The sequence below is a fragment of the Falco peregrinus genome, chromosome 8 (assembly GCF_023634155.1).
Source record: "Falco peregrinus isolate bFalPer1 chromosome 8, bFalPer1.pri, whole genome shotgun sequence".
Lineage (NCBI taxonomy): Eukaryota > Metazoa > Chordata > Aves > Falconiformes > Falconidae > Falco > Falco peregrinus.
In genome coordinates, this window is record NC_073728.1 from 21,178,350 (window position 1) to 21,193,611 (window position 15,262).

A 15,262-nucleotide genomic window follows, 5' to 3' on the forward strand; every position below is an offset into this window, starting at 1 on the left:
AGCTTTATGGGAAAATGGTATTAAGGGGCTAAAAAAGTCAAACAAACTCTTATGTAGTACACATATCCAAGGTATATGTTCAGTCCTTACCTTTTTTTTTTTTCTTTTTTTTTTTTTTCTCTCCTTCTGTACAGCAACAGTGTCGGACTTGACTTGGCTGTGGAAGGCAGATTTGGTCACAGTTCTAATTGCCATTTTCAGCAGAGATCTTAATATAAAATTATATGGGTATGAATATGGCAGCATCACATACTTAAATGCTATCCATCTTAAAGCATATCCCATGTGCAGAAAGGCATTTCAGTAGAGCTCTTACAAAATACTAGTTTCTCTATTAGGAAGATAATGTTGCCTTATGATGTCTTTGTTTCTATAGGCTTGTTACCACAGCTGATAGGTGTTGCTCCAGAAAAGGCTATTAAGCTGACTGTACGTATCTTTTTTTTTTTTTCCCCTGGCATCCTTTTGTTTGTTAACATACACAGGATTTATTTCCTAAAATGTGTGAAAGATGACCACTTACAACCACTCTAATATGTATGGTTACAGATATACTTGATATATGTTATTAAGGAGGAAAAATAACTTAAAATTGTGTGTAATGTATTGTGTCTTTATTAGGTTAATGACTTTGTCAGAGACAAATTTACTAAGAAAGATGGTTCCATTCCACTCCCTGCAGAGGTCCTTGCTGGAGGCTGTGTAAGTATCCATCCTATATTCCTAGGAAAAATTGATTCTCAGTCGTGTGCGGTATAGTTGGAATGACAGTTAATGGGTGTGCTTTGTCAATTTGAACAGAACTGTTCTTTTTTTCTCCCAGTCACAAAAATAAAAAAAAAAGTACTTTTTTCTGTTTGGAAAGCTTTGCATACTTCGGAGTTGAGTTCCCTTGGAATTACATGCTTGAACAACTTATTTTGGCCCAGTTTCTAACTTGTCAGTTTCAGCGGTGGTTTTATTCACAAAAGGCTAAGGAGAGGGTGCCTTTTCTCCCTTTCCATACTTTTGCTTGTGTTGGTTTAGTTTGTGGTTAGTTTGGAAAGATACAGGTACTCCTTGGGAAGGGATTATAGTGATCATGTTTGAGCTTCTTTTGGGGCGGGGGGAAAGCTAGAACAGTCTGAAAAATATTTCTTGCTGAAGATTTTAAGAAGGAAAAGAAATGTACTCAACTTGCTATATGTGAAATTTTTCTGGTTGTGAAATTGTGGAAAAACTGAATGAGGTAACATTCAGGTAACAGATATGAGTGAATTTTCTGTTCAAATGACTTTGTATAAAATGTAGCTACGTGACCAAACACTAACTATATCCATCATATAAATACAGTTTAAAAACAAATCTTATTTTGGCTGAGATTGAGATCTGTAATTCAGTGGATCTCTTGGCAATCTCTTAAGTGGGTTGAATTGATACTGATGGATTTCTTTTGGGTTTGCACATTGGCTAATTTCATTTGTGGGATTCCCAACAGTTGTTTAACCCTATAAAACATTTAAGGCTTGAGTTAGGTTTCTTTTGTAGCAGAGAACACTAATAACTTCCAGTTGAGTAGGCTGACAGGCTGGTATAAAACCTCCCCAGCTTACAACAAAACCTGGGGCAGAAAGGTTGTTGACCTCTGCAAACTTTTAATTCAAAGAAGCAGCCCTGAAGGGAGGCTGCTTATAGTTCTGCCTGATTGCATTTGGCAGCCTAGTACATGCTTGAGTCTTCACCTGTCAGTGTACAAAGTTTATTTTCTGAGAAATGTGAGAAAGCAGCTGTGATGTATAGCTAGCAAAAAACTAACCTTTTTTCTGGAAAGCTCAATAACACAGAAAGCACATACAGGTCATTTGTAACAGAGGTGAATATAATTCATTAGTGTTTTTCTCTATGTTGTTCTTACAAGTTCATAATTAAAATCAAACATCTGATAATCAGTTTTATTATTTTACATTCTTTTGTACTGAAACGTATAATATTAAATTCCATCTACGTTAGGGGCTTTTCCACTTCTTGGTAGGTACTCCTTTTTCAAAATAACTTTATTGTCTTACTGTAGTGAACATGCAAAAATGGAGGAGAAATCTGAGTTTCAGGTAAGCTTTCAGAAATTCAGATGTTTCTGTGAAGCTGAGCAGATTTATAATCTGTCCAAACACAGACCTTTCTTCTAGCTGTCTGTTTTACCTGATACTATCATCTCCTTTTTCAGAGTAGTACTTACCTCACTCAATCTGGGAGGATTTTAAACAAAGTTAGCTTTTGTAGGAGAGGAGTTGGCCACAGTTGAGCAATCTCAGGGATGTTAATTTCTTTGTAGCCTCCTCTGGATCATCTGATATCTTACCAGTTGATGACTTTTCTGTCTGTACTGCTGCTCAGTTCCACTTAGCAATTTCACTTCTTCCTAAATACCAGAATCTTTATTACTAAGCCTATACAATGTGTTCTAGAAGTCTGAAAGTATCAGTTGAGTGAAGCAGTAGCAAGTTGCTATATTAGTGTTTCTTTTTCTCATTGTTGGTCCTTTTCATCCTCATTGTGACAGCTCTTTTCTATGTTGACTTGCTTGGAAATCGTGTTGGTCTTCGCACTTCTGGTGTTCGTTGTGTACTGTTTTTCTACAAAATATTATGAGACCTAACTAACAGTTACATCCGGGGAAGTGCCACAAGTGAGCTCTGTCTGTTTCTACATGCAGGGTCATACAAGACTATCTGTTTGGGTGATTCTATCTTTCTTCATTTTTCCTTTGTTCTGTTCCTTCTCTCTCTGTTGGTACAAAATGATGGTTTACTGTGGGACTCTTTGGGTTTTATATATATAAAAATTATTTCAGCACATGGGTTTGGGTAACTTGGTTCTTTGTGGCTTTTCTTTATTGTTTGACACTTAAATATTTTGCTAATAGGACACTATAAATATAGGATAAATTCAAAACATGCTTTTTACCTTGTCATAATATCAGAAGAAACAGCATCATGCCCGTATGTAGTTCTCAGAGATGTACTTATTACTGTCTCTGACCATCACTTGCCTGTGTTTAGTGTTGAACATTCTCCTGATTAACAGGAATAATTCACTTTTTCACCATTTCTGGCATGGAACTGGTAGTGGATGAGCAAGATGAGGAAGCCATATTTTCAGCCGTTTTATAGAGCTTACAGCAGAGGCCTTCCTGATCTTTGAAGGCCCACCCCCTTGGGAGCCGTACAGAAGCACGCCATGCATGCCACAGTCCTCAACCGGGAACCAAAAAAATTCTTGTGAGGAAGAGGAGGCAGCTTGCGAGAGGCTGCAGCAGACCTAGCAAATTCTCCTCCCTGGATGGCAGTGCCATAGCAAAGCCTACGTATGGTGTTATGGTCTTCTAAGACCCACCCGTGAGGACAGGTGAAACCTTTTGACATTAAGACAGTAGTGATTCAAGAGAACCTGTCTAGGCTGTTCAGTGTCCTCAGCTCTGGCGTGTCTGCGAGAAGTGCTCTGCCATCCAGCAGAGGGGCTGCCCACAGCCATGTGCCTTCTCCAGAAACAGTAACTTCAAGAGACTGGATCTCTTTGGCCAGAACCTTACCTCTCAGGCCCCAATTATTCTCAGCTCTTATAAACTGATGGAATAAACTCCCGTTCCCAGTGAGAGGAAATGTCTCATTCTTGTGTCTGTCAACAAAGACACTGCCCCACACAGCAGCCTCTGCGTATGGTCTGCTGCTGGTCTGCTGTGGTTCCTTCCTTGCTGCAGGGAAGGGACCTCCTGTGGGCAGCCTGTGCCCTGTGCTCCGTGAAACCTACCTGCTAGCCACTGGGCAGCGTAAATGGCACTGGGAAGTACAGGGTCTGCTCTGCCAGAGCCCACTATTCCCAGCTGCTCCCAAACTGTGTGTGAAAACTGCAGAAGAGCTATGTGGGACAGCCTGGTTAAGAGTGCTCATGTCATACCCGTCAATGAGAGGGCTGTGGTCCCTGGTGGATGAAACTGATATCCCATCTTCCTACCTTCCAGAGAGTATGCTGGTTTGTTAATCATCAACAGCACTACCCACACTGATGCATGTTCAGAGCAAACAGTTTCTTTCCCTACTGTTACTGTAATTAATTGAATTACATTTCATTGTAATTCAGTGATTAGCCTGCATTCTTGCCTTTGGAGTTTTCAGCTACCATTAGCTTTGAGTTGCAGGGAGACTGAGTGAGGCTTTGGCAATGCCTGCCTGTATCCCGAGAGCGGCTGGGGAAGGAGAGAGCGCATACCTGATATGGACAGTGCTTCCCAAAGGAACTTACACGCATGACACATGTGAGTACATCGTGAAGGGCAAGATGCTGCAGGGCAGCTGTTTGTCCTCAGCTGGGAAGCAGTGTTGAAGTAGACATCTAATGTTATGTAAATGATTCATAAGTACTGTTACAGTAGACAAAGATGCTGTGATTTTAAGCTGTAATTCCTGAGTTACACAAGAAGAAAAGGATTCTTTCCATCAGTGCGATTTGCATGGTGCTTAGCATTTTGAATAGGTGAATTCTGTTTCATCAGAAAGACGTTTCCGATTTGTGCTGCAGGGAGGAAGAGGATGTGGGGTGCCACGCAGAAATGGTCTAGAATCCTTGGAGGTGTAGGCAGTGCATCTGCTGATGATTAGGAGTTGGGGTGGGGGGTGGGAGGATGTGTGTGTGTGTGTGTGTGTGTTTGCACATATATACACCTAGAGGTCTAAATTTACCACCAATTAAAGAACTTTTATATATTTAAATATTAAATCTAACAGTCTAAATACTTTGATGTACTTGTAAAATAATATTCATACATATTTTTACATATATACATACATACACACAAACACATATGCTTATCAGGCAAATAGGAACGTGTCAAGTATTTTTTTTTAAAAAAATAATTCAAAATGTTACTCTTTTTATTTAATAAATAAAAAAATATAGAATTACAGCTGTCAGACTACTTTTCCTTCAAGATCTTTTTTTAATAATACTTTAAACAGCAACAGTTAGAAGCAGAATTAAACTTCACTGCTTTATGTCGGTCTCTGTTGCAGACATTTGAAGTTAGGGAGAACATTATTGTTTAGTAGAAGAGACAGTAAGATTACTGTAGGTGCATGAACAATGACAGCTTTGCCTTGAGAAAGAAGTGCAAGGTCTTTTGATGTTTTTAAACCAGACTGTTTTAAGTAACTTCTTATTTTAGCTGCCTGTGTGGGACACAGTTGTGATCCAGGATGTGGTGGTTTCGAAAAGGAAGGAAGGAAGGGCTCGAAACAGGCCTCTCCCCCTCTGCAGCATATGCCTCTCGGGTGGAATTGGAAAGGGCAAGAGGTCTCATGTTGCAAGGTCATTTGTGTATTTCCTTTAGCCTTTGGCATGTCACGGGGCGTTTGCTGTGGGATCTCAAACTACATCTTTTCTCTCATAACCTTTGCTGTCAGATTTAGTTCCTTTATTTGCTCCTTGTAGAGTTATTTTACATGACATTAAGGTTAAGTAGAAGCTTTTATTACGGGTATTTTTGATGTGTATGAATAACCTCCATTCAGAAACAAATTTGTCAACCTTTTTTAAAGTGTCTGTTGTAATTTATGTGTGAAGAGAGGTTTTTATGGGGGGAAAATCTAGATTTAGTGCACCTTCTCCAAAAGAAATTCAAGGTCTGCAATGTATACCTCTCTGTGTATATACATGTGCGCGTGTATTTAACATACCTAGCTGACAGCTGAAGTAAGATACTTTGAGAAAGAATGATGACGATTGCCAATGACTGGCGCAGAAGCGTGGATATTTGTATTGCAGCCCTGCACGCTGCCCGTTCATTTTTATTTGGAGATCCTTTGAGTCATTCTCCTGTGCATCCTCTTCTGGGGAGTGCCCTTCCTCAGCTCCCCAGGCAGCGCTGTCTGCATCACACATTCTTTGTCAGATAGAGAAATGATCCTTTGCTTAAAAGGAAAACACAAACAAAAAACAACCCTCAAATTTGTTTTTTCATGGTGTATTTTTTTAAAAGTGAGTTTTCTTGTGTTACATGTTCTATGTTAAAGTCAATGCTTCTCTTATTTGTACTTGTGATATGTACAAGGACCCAACCCATTCAGGCAGCTCCCCGGAATTCAGTGCTCCTCCTCGTGTGAACTGGATCACTGCTGTGCAGGAAAGTTTGCTGAGCTGCAGGTTTAACGGTAGAAAAAGCAAGACTTGGATAGAAGCACGTATTGCTAATAGGGAGTATTTAACCGTGTATCTTGGCAGTCACAGCTCTTTTTGGGAAAGCTGCTGGTTGAGAAGTTTGTCAACACTGTAATTACTCAGTGTTTGAAGTGTTAATCAAAGAGCATTTCAAATGACTTTCTACTGATAATATAAGCATATGTTAGAGTTTTCCTTATATTTTATTTTGGTCAATATCCCCAATCATCAAGTCATATTTTAATAGTCATAATATATAATTCTGTATTAACCATATACAATTTGTAACATTGCATTTATAGTTAGTATTGCTGCTAATTTCTAAAAATGTGTTGTGTTCAGAGTCTTCTCTTTGCATTTCTATATCAGAAGAGGGATGTTGCTGATTTTAACAGAAAGGTAGGCAGTTGTGCACCTAAGAGAGGAGAATGTTAATTGCAGGAAGATTGAATTCAGGGTAGGAAATAGAAATGTTTTCAAATTGGCCTATTTGTGTTTCTATGGTGGGTGTTAGGCAAATAGAAAGAGTTATTTTGGCTGCTCTGTAGGATGTGCTAATTTATAACATAAAAAATAAATGGAATTTCACATATATAGGTAAACAAAGGATGCATATTTAATAGGCAGGTAGCTAGTAATTATCTAGGAGTGAATTTCTAGCTTAGCATCTAAATATAAAGTTATTTGAATTTTTTGTGTGGTACATTGTATTATTTAGTAAGAGCATTCTGCTTAATGTTTTATCTTCGAAAATTATTTTTAACAATGATGTAGGGAAATGATAAACATTTGAAATTGGTTTTCTGTTTAATGTAATATGAACAAAAAGACCGGTTATTGTTTAAAATAACAATTGCCAGATGTGAATTTTATAAATTTTATTTAGATTGGAACTTTGCCTAGCAGCCAGCCATTCCGTTTTGCCCACATAGGTGTGTATGAACTGGGAAGGAAAAGGTGAGAAGTAGAGAGCCTGAAGGATGGCTTTGGACACAAGTGGTGTCAGGTATCTGAGTAAACACCATGCAGCAAGTCCAAGGAACAGGGAGGATGGGATCTGTTTGGCTGGCCTGGGAGTTCTAGTGATCTTCCTGATGGCTGCAGTAAATGTCCACAAAAATGTAGGCTTTGATTTTCTTTCAGAGAGGTGAAGAAGTGAGGGAGTAAAACGAAGATTAGCAACCTAGACAGATTATTTGAGTGGGAAGTGTTAAAAGATAGTAACTACTACAGTGGAGATCATTAAAAGCAGGGGTTGATCTCCCACTGTTTGGGTCAAGGTGCTTTAGTAAAGCCATAACAATGATGATTTTAAATGTCATTATTGAGTGAAGTAATAAACAGAGCTTGCAATAAAAGGATGGCAGTGTGCTCAGTAAAGGTTCAGTGAGGTATCGGATGCCTGGTCAGTGAAGGTTTTGATGCTTCACACCCCGCCTCCCCCCCTCGTAGATACTACCCAAGTGCTTGGCCATGCTCAGTAAGAGCTGCTGAGATTCGCAATGCTCTTGTGCCTCAAGTCTAGAATAATTCAAGTTACCAACTTGTAAAGCATGCTTCAAGGCTAATCTCAAGTTCATTCTGCCTGCTGCTGGAGAGGGGAAGATTGTGCTATAGGCAGAAAGGATTAATGTTCATTAGTTCTGAGTCAATTAGCAGAGAACACCATGCGTGCTGACCAGGAGGTGCTGCAGCAGACTATTGATGTCACTTCACACACACACCACACACCCCACCCAGCATCACAAAGAGTGTTTATTTCCTGGGCGATTTAGAAGGCAAAAAAGCTTTAATTGCAGATGTTCTGCATCTGTTTCCTTTGCTAAAATGTGATGGGTTGGAGGAATAGATCAGGACTAAGAGCAGCTTTTAGATTGTGGAAGAAATGCCTTTAAAAGTTGGCTGTATTCAAGCGGTTATACCCTATAAATTTTAAGGAAGTGGTTTTAATTTTTAACTGAAAAAAGGTGGCATAGGAAGAGGGGAAAAAGAAAGCTTGGTAAAATTCAGCTGTTTTGTGATGAACCACATACTTCTCCAGAAGTGAACGGTGGTACCTACAGCAAACCAGGGAGAAACCTAAACATGTCTTTTAAGTAGATTTACATGCTCCTGAAACTGAACTGTCAGACTGAATCTTGCTCAAATCTGAAACTTACTTTGAAAGTCTTTGGTTAAAGTGCAGAATCTGAAGCAGCTCTGCAACACTGTGGCTCGGAGGTTTGCAAGACAGACCTTCAGCACTGCTAACAGGGTTCCCTGCATGTAAAATCTGTCGTGCTCAGCTCCGAGAAAGATACAACTCCTGTTTCTGTCTGGTATCATATCTTGAAATGTTACTCTTCCTATTTAAATTTTGTATTTTGTTTCCACTTAGGACAATTAAAGGCTGCCAAACAAAATTCCAAACGTCTTTTCTAATAATTTAAAATTACACCATTAAATGCAAATTCACCTTTTAAACAGCATCACCACTAAATGCAAATAATATGTCTACACATTGGCGATGCATTATTATTGAATAAACATAAGGTATTCTTTATATGTGTTTGGTGCTCTAGGAGCACAAGTCTAATGATTATTTTAGTTTAGTATTTCGTGTAATATCTGATAGACTTTTAAACACAGCCATTACTTCTAGAAAGTGATCAAGGAGGAAAGCGGAGACAAACTGAATTAATCCACCTCTGTGGACTATAAACATATACATGTAAAATTTTTTTTTGTACAAACCTATGATTTTTGATTCGAGGCTTTTAACTTCCAAACAGGTCCTTTATTAAAACTCTATCATATATTTTTACATGAGAATATCAACCAATGCAGTGAGAAGTGAAGGCACTCAGCACCTTGCAGTTGCCAATCTGTCACCACATGCTCTAGTAATGCAATGTACTTTCTTTTTCTTTGGGTTTGCAGGCAGGAGCTTCCCAGGTCATCTTCACTAATCCTCTGGAAATTGTTAAGATTCGGTTGCAGGTGGCAGGAGAAATTACTACAGGACCCAGAGTCAGTGCCCTCTCTGTTATAAAAGATTTAGGCCTTCTTGGTCTTTATAAGGTATGTATTTCTGCTTTGAGTGGCTTCATCATTTTATGTTTTATGCTGAAGTTTTACATTGCTGAAACAAAAACTGTTAAAAACAAAGATACCTCTTGAATTTAAAACCAATCTCTTCCTGCAGGGCAGCCCCACAGTGGAAAACAGAAGAAAACCCACTTCTATATTAATGGCAGTGGGATACAAAAAATACTCCCCCATTCTATCCTTCGGGCTTTTATGCCAAGCTACAGGGAGTCCTGTATTGCAGACCTGCTGGCTTCTGGCACTGATCATTTCGTTTGGTGGGGTTTTGTGAAAAGTTTCTTTAGTTTTCCCTCTGTGTTTTCCTTATGTTTATTTTGAATCTCTGTTATCTCTATTGTTATCTTTTGCAGCAGGGTATTCTCTTTGTCTTAATAATTTGATGGCAGTGAAACAGTAGGGGAGTTTAGTGGGATTCAGATTTTTAAGAAGTTAAGTGGTGGGATTTGTCAATAACAAATTCCACTAAAAAAAGCCCGTACTGTACCGTACCTCAGCAGAATGCCAGTCAACAGATTCCTTCCCTGCAGGAATACTTACTACCATCATTACAGATCAGATGTAATGGAGCAGAAGCTATTAGTTTTCTTAAACAAGGAAGAGTATTTCTTCCTCTATCTGCTGCCAGTGCAAGGGGTGATACGTAAGTTCAGCAGTTATATTAGCTGTGCACTTACAAAACATGGGCTTATGTGATTTGTCCATAGACCTGCAATAACACTATAAAAACGTGCAAATTTACTTCTAGAGCTGAAGCTTGTGTTTTGAATTCAGTTCATGACCATTACATTTCCTAAAGATTGCAGGTGTTTAGGTACATGGGACAAAATTACACTTCTGTTTGCAGCAATTAAACAATTGAGCTTACTAAAAATTCTGCCGTTCTTTAGAATTACATTATCATTTGTCAATAACTGTAATAACTCATTTTAGGGCATAAAGTATCTGTGTAGAAATATTGAAAGAACGAGTTTCTCTTTATCAGGTCTTCTGCTTAAGCCATGTAGAGTTCGTACAATGTGCTGTCTGTTAATAAAAGTGCTGGGCCACTGCCCCCAGGTGGGTCCACTGTGTGGAGGCTGCTGGCTTGGTGTACACCAGCTGGGTGTTTAGGCAGGGAGCGGTGGTTTTGTAATATGCATGCTTTCACGGTCTGCAAATGCGATTTTTTTTAACATATAAGGGCTTGTTTGAGCTTTGTACAGGAGTTGTTTTAGTTGTAACAGACTGATGACTGAAGTTACTGAAAGAAGAATATTAGGTATATTTTATTAGGAGTATTCCACTGTGTTTACAGCATGGAAGGTTCTGTTAAGGAACTCTTTAAGCCAGTTTGTGGCCAGGAGCTACTCCTTGCAGTATTGTCATAGGCTGCTAGCTTTGTCTCCCTGCATCTTCCCCTTACTAAACGGCTCCCATTTCGTGGTAGTTTCCCTCTTTTTGTTGATCTTCCAGTGCAGCTTCTGCAGTCAACCAGGTGACGATCAGTGGAGATCAGTATGAGGTCTTACAGCCCTCACTGATACTTTAGTAGTGCTTTTGTGTTTGGTAGAAAAAATGGCATGCAAGGACTTGCCTTGCTGCTTCCGTGGTTGTGGGTTGTTGTCAGCAAGACGTAAGGACAGAGCTTTGTCACTTTCTTCATCACATTGGGACACATCGAACATAAAAGGTGTTTATCCTAGGTACCGATGGCAGGATTGGTACCATGTATTGCTTACCAGAATTAGACATGAACCTTGAATCTTTCTTCTTCTAGAAACTTACATGTGGTTCATTGTTTTTTCAAGTTCAACCCTACATCTTCTGTTTCCTAAGACATTTTTCGTGTTCTTTACCTGGTAGATCAAAACAATTGGTACCTCCTGGGCGCAGGCTGCTTACTGGGTATCAATTTTAACCTTACTTACAAAATTTATTTGTATTATGTCTGTTTTCTGTGTGACAGGGTGCCAAAGCATGTTTCCTCAGAGACATTCCCTTTTCTGCAATCTACTTTCCTGTTTATGCTCATAGTAAACTGATGCTTGCTGATGAAAATGGCCACGTGGGAGGGCTTAATCTCCTTACAGCTGGAGCCATTGCAGGTAATTCTGCAGACTGTTTTCTAGAAGTAATTTTTTTTCCTTTTAGTAATATTTAATATTCATTCAGTAGCCCCATATAATGGAAGGGTACTGTACCATTGTATCTGATTTAATCTAAATTTGATCACTGTTATCCTTAGTGGGAGGCGATGTAATTTTGATGAGAGCTAATTACATTTGCATAATGTGGATAAACAGCGTAATGCAGCTCAGCAACTTGTAGTCAAATTTGATCTGTCTGTCTCAATGGGGTTTTACTTGTTACTGTGCTCTCGGAGTTGAAGGCTAATTTGAATCTTTGATGAACATAAAATGAGGGATCATAAGAGCTAAGAAGAAAATGACTTACCTAGTTTAGGATTCCTGAATAACTGAGAAGAAACTTTGTTTAAATGTAGTTGCTAAAAATAGGGCATTAGTTTGTAAAGAAGCTGAAGTTAAGAGTATCACACTCTGAAATTTGAAGTATTTTAAGGCTTCTCAAAAACGTCTAGTATAAAGAAAATATGCTGCTGTGATAAAAAGTTGGTTGTACTAAATGGCAAGTGAATACTAGATGTAGGAACTCTAGTGGTGGATATTTAAAAATCTGGATACAGATGGGCAGATTCTGTGCTGCCAAGGATTAGATCACTAAGATGAAAACCAGGTACCTGTAGCCTCTCAGTTGTGAACGATTCAGTGATGGCATCTGTGCAGTTTAGAAACATCATTGGGCCGAACAGAACTTTTGTGACTTGTTACAGTCATAAGGAATCACCGTAGACGCATCAGTCACGAGCCGTCTGTGTGTCAGTCTCCCACACTGGACTTTATGATACAGAGTTTGGCCGCACCGGCTCTTTGCCATTTTGGTCTCTTCCTTGTGCCAGAGGGCAGGGAGAGACCAGCTAGGAAACTAGGAACAGATACATAGCCCTGTTTATTCTCAAGTAATGCAGAGCTGACAGAAATGGAAAATTATTTAGCTTACTGTACTCATAGAAGCACATATAAATATTTTTATTTAACTTGTATAAAGACTTTTTAGATTGCAAGCTTCACGGCTTCTCTTTGATTAGTGTTCCTGGGTCACTCAGGACAAGCGATGAACCCTATTAAAAACATACATCAATCTGGTAGGCCTAGTTTTATACTGTGTATTGGAATCTGCCTTTCAGAATTGCATATTTCAAATTCTTGATTGCTTGATCTATTCCTGCTAAGCATGTGCAGCAGCAGAGAATACAGTCTGAATGTATCTGCAGGAACGTAAAGGAAAATCTGCATATGGTTGCTATTAGTGTATGCTTGTAGGCTGAACTATGGTGCTTCTGTTTTCCATTGAAACCTCCTGAACTGATCAGCGACACGTTAAGAGTTTACGATCTTTTCACACGTATGCAAATCAGTGACTTGTTAATTTTTTAATTATTAACCAGTTGTAAAAGTTAAGCAGAAGTCAAAATCAATTTCAAAATTTTAAGTCAGATTTAAGATGGCTCCTCTTTTTTTAAGAGGATGAAATTTTTACAGTATTCAGAAGTATTCAGAAATATCTCAGATAACACAGTTATATACTGTGGAGTACATTTCTGAAAACTTTCTCCTTTCCTTTGACTAGATGCCTGAGTGTGTGCCTTGAAAGTGGAGATTTGTTCTTCCATCACTGTTGGCTAGTATCACGCTGTTGGTACTAAGCAGGCTTGTAAAACACCTTCACTGTCCTTCAATAGGCAACCCATAAAAAGACTGAGTAAGCAGCATCTGCTCTCCTACAGAACAGTCCAAACAGCAGCGCAGACATATTTCTGTCAAATAGTTGTTTTAAGCAGTAGTTTTCTTATTAACACCTTTAACAAATGGATACGTAGGATTCATGTTCCCAAATCAATCATCTATATATGCAATTTACAAAATACATTGTAAAATATTAACAAATACGGTAAGGTTGCACCATTAAATTTTGTCATGGAGATCTTACTGCAAATGTAGCATATGTGTGAATTCAAAAATGCCTCCTTTATCTTTTTGAAACTACTGTTAATGACAGACCACTAGAAAATGTTGACAGAATTGCTGTTGATAGTTCATTATTATTTTCCTTACTATTGTTTAAATGTAGAAGAAATTCAACACTATTATACCAAGCACAACGGTTTTTATTAGCATGAAGCGTTAAGAACTTGCAATTTTAGTAGTGTCTAATCCTGGCAAAAAGTATTAAAGTTTGAAGTTGTATTTTTCAGTTAGAAGTGCTTCATCTTTTACAAGATTCTTTGTGCAAATTAAATGTGGTTTTCTTCTAAAAGGTGTGCCTGCTGCTTCTTTGGTAACCCCTGCTGATGTCATCAAGACAAGACTGCAAGTGGCAGCTCGCGCTGGTCAGACAACATACAGTGGAGTTATCGACTGCTTTAGAAAGATTCTAAGGGAAGAAGGCCCTTCAGCTTTTTGGAAGGGAGCTGGAGGTGAGAAATCTGCTCTGAATATTAAGGCTGACCCCAAATCTGCAAATTTAGCACTTGCTTTGTTAAAGACTGACATTAGAGCAGTATTTACCAGATCTGATTCTGAAAAACATAACCTCTTGTTAAAAATGTTTAGCTTCTCTCCCGAGACACTCTTTTCTTTGTTTGACGCTACAATTTGTAATATTTAACAGCTCGTGTGTTCAGATCTTCACCCCAGTTTGGTGTTACTTTGGTCACTTATGAACTTCTGCAGAGATGGCTTTATGTCGATTTTGGAGGCCTGTAAGTCATATTTTCCTTTTAGCTTGTACCAAAAGAATTTTTTTTCAGACATGGGACCACTTAAACTCAGTGACTTTGAGCACCTGTACTTCAAATGGCAGTATGCAAACAAATCCTCCCGTCCTTATATAATTGAGGGAAACTTGCATGCTACTTCCAAACAGATGAGGAGATAAAAAGCCATTTTTTATTCAATACACTAATTTGTATTTCCACTGTAGCAAGATATTTTGCCCATTTTCCCCTTGTCACTGGAAGTCAGAAGAATTTACAAAGCTATCAGTAAAAATGTAACTTCAGTTATGGCCTTGATTTCCCATTAAATAGTGGCCTGAATTCTACTTGACCATAGAAATGAATGAACGAAGGTCAACTTTAACTGCCTTCTGTACTCAAACAAAAGCCTTATAGCATTTACTCTAGATTTTGTAAAGTTATTCAGGCTTAAGAAAAAACTTTAAAGCTTTTTTCTTTTTCCTCTTTCTTCAAACAGTAAAACTCCTGGATCAGAACCCTCCCCAAAAACTCGAATTACAGATCTTCCTCCTGCTAACCCTGAGCACATAGGTGGATACAGACTTGCTACAGCTACATTTGCCGGTATAGAAAATAAATTTGGTTTATATCTTCCAAAGTTTCGATCTCCTGGCGTCGCCGCAGCTCAACCAAAAAGTAGCAGCTGAATCCTGAAAAAATGTTTCAACCTAACAAAGTGATGCAGTGGAAAAATTTCCCAAGAGTAGTACTGTATTTTTTCCAGTCAGCTGCATGTTGTTCTAGCTGAACTGAGCTTGCAAATCTAATTACTCCTTTCTAATATTTATACATACTGCATTTGTTTATTTGCACACAAGGAACTGATTGAAGCTGTGGTTCTATGCCTCGTTTTAACCAGTGGCATGAATCTGTAGCCTAGACTTTGCCTTGCACAGCTTGCATTTAATGTTACTGTACATATTGTACATCTTTGTACAGAGACATCATGGCATCTATACACATACATTTATATAATGGGTATTGCAGTTCAAAATAGTTTGAAATGTACAGAATGTTTTGAAGTTGTTTTGTTAACAATTGTGACAATAAAATATTTCAACACACTTCAAATCAGTTCACTAGTTTGTGTTTACAGAAAAGTGGTCCAGTGTGAGGTTTTTTCCTCCACAG

At 38.5% G+C, this 15,262-nt stretch overlaps 1 protein-coding gene across 2 annotated transcripts in view; it reads left to right on the forward strand.

Moving 5' to 3' along the window:
- The window catches only part of SLC25A12 (solute carrier family 25 member 12), a 51,851-nt gene extending 36,656 nt beyond the window's left edge, over nt 1-15,195 (forward strand). For both annotated transcript variants that reach the window (XM_055812043.1, XM_055812044.1), the window contains exons 12-18: nt 377-429; nt 622-702; nt 9,109-9,249; nt 11,222-11,360; nt 13,652-13,810; nt 14,005-14,095; nt 14,589-15,195. In XM_055812043.1, coding sequence (XP_055668018.1) covers nt 377-429; nt 622-702; nt 9,109-9,249; nt 11,222-11,360; nt 13,652-13,810; nt 14,005-14,095; nt 14,589-14,778 — 854 coding nt within the window. In that variant the 3' untranslated portion in view covers nt 14,779-15,195. The remainder of the gene's footprint in view (nt 1-376; nt 430-621; nt 703-9,108; nt 9,250-11,221; nt 11,361-13,651; nt 13,811-14,004; nt 14,096-14,588) is intronic.
- The last annotated feature ends 67 nt before the right edge of the window (nt 15,196-15,262 follow it).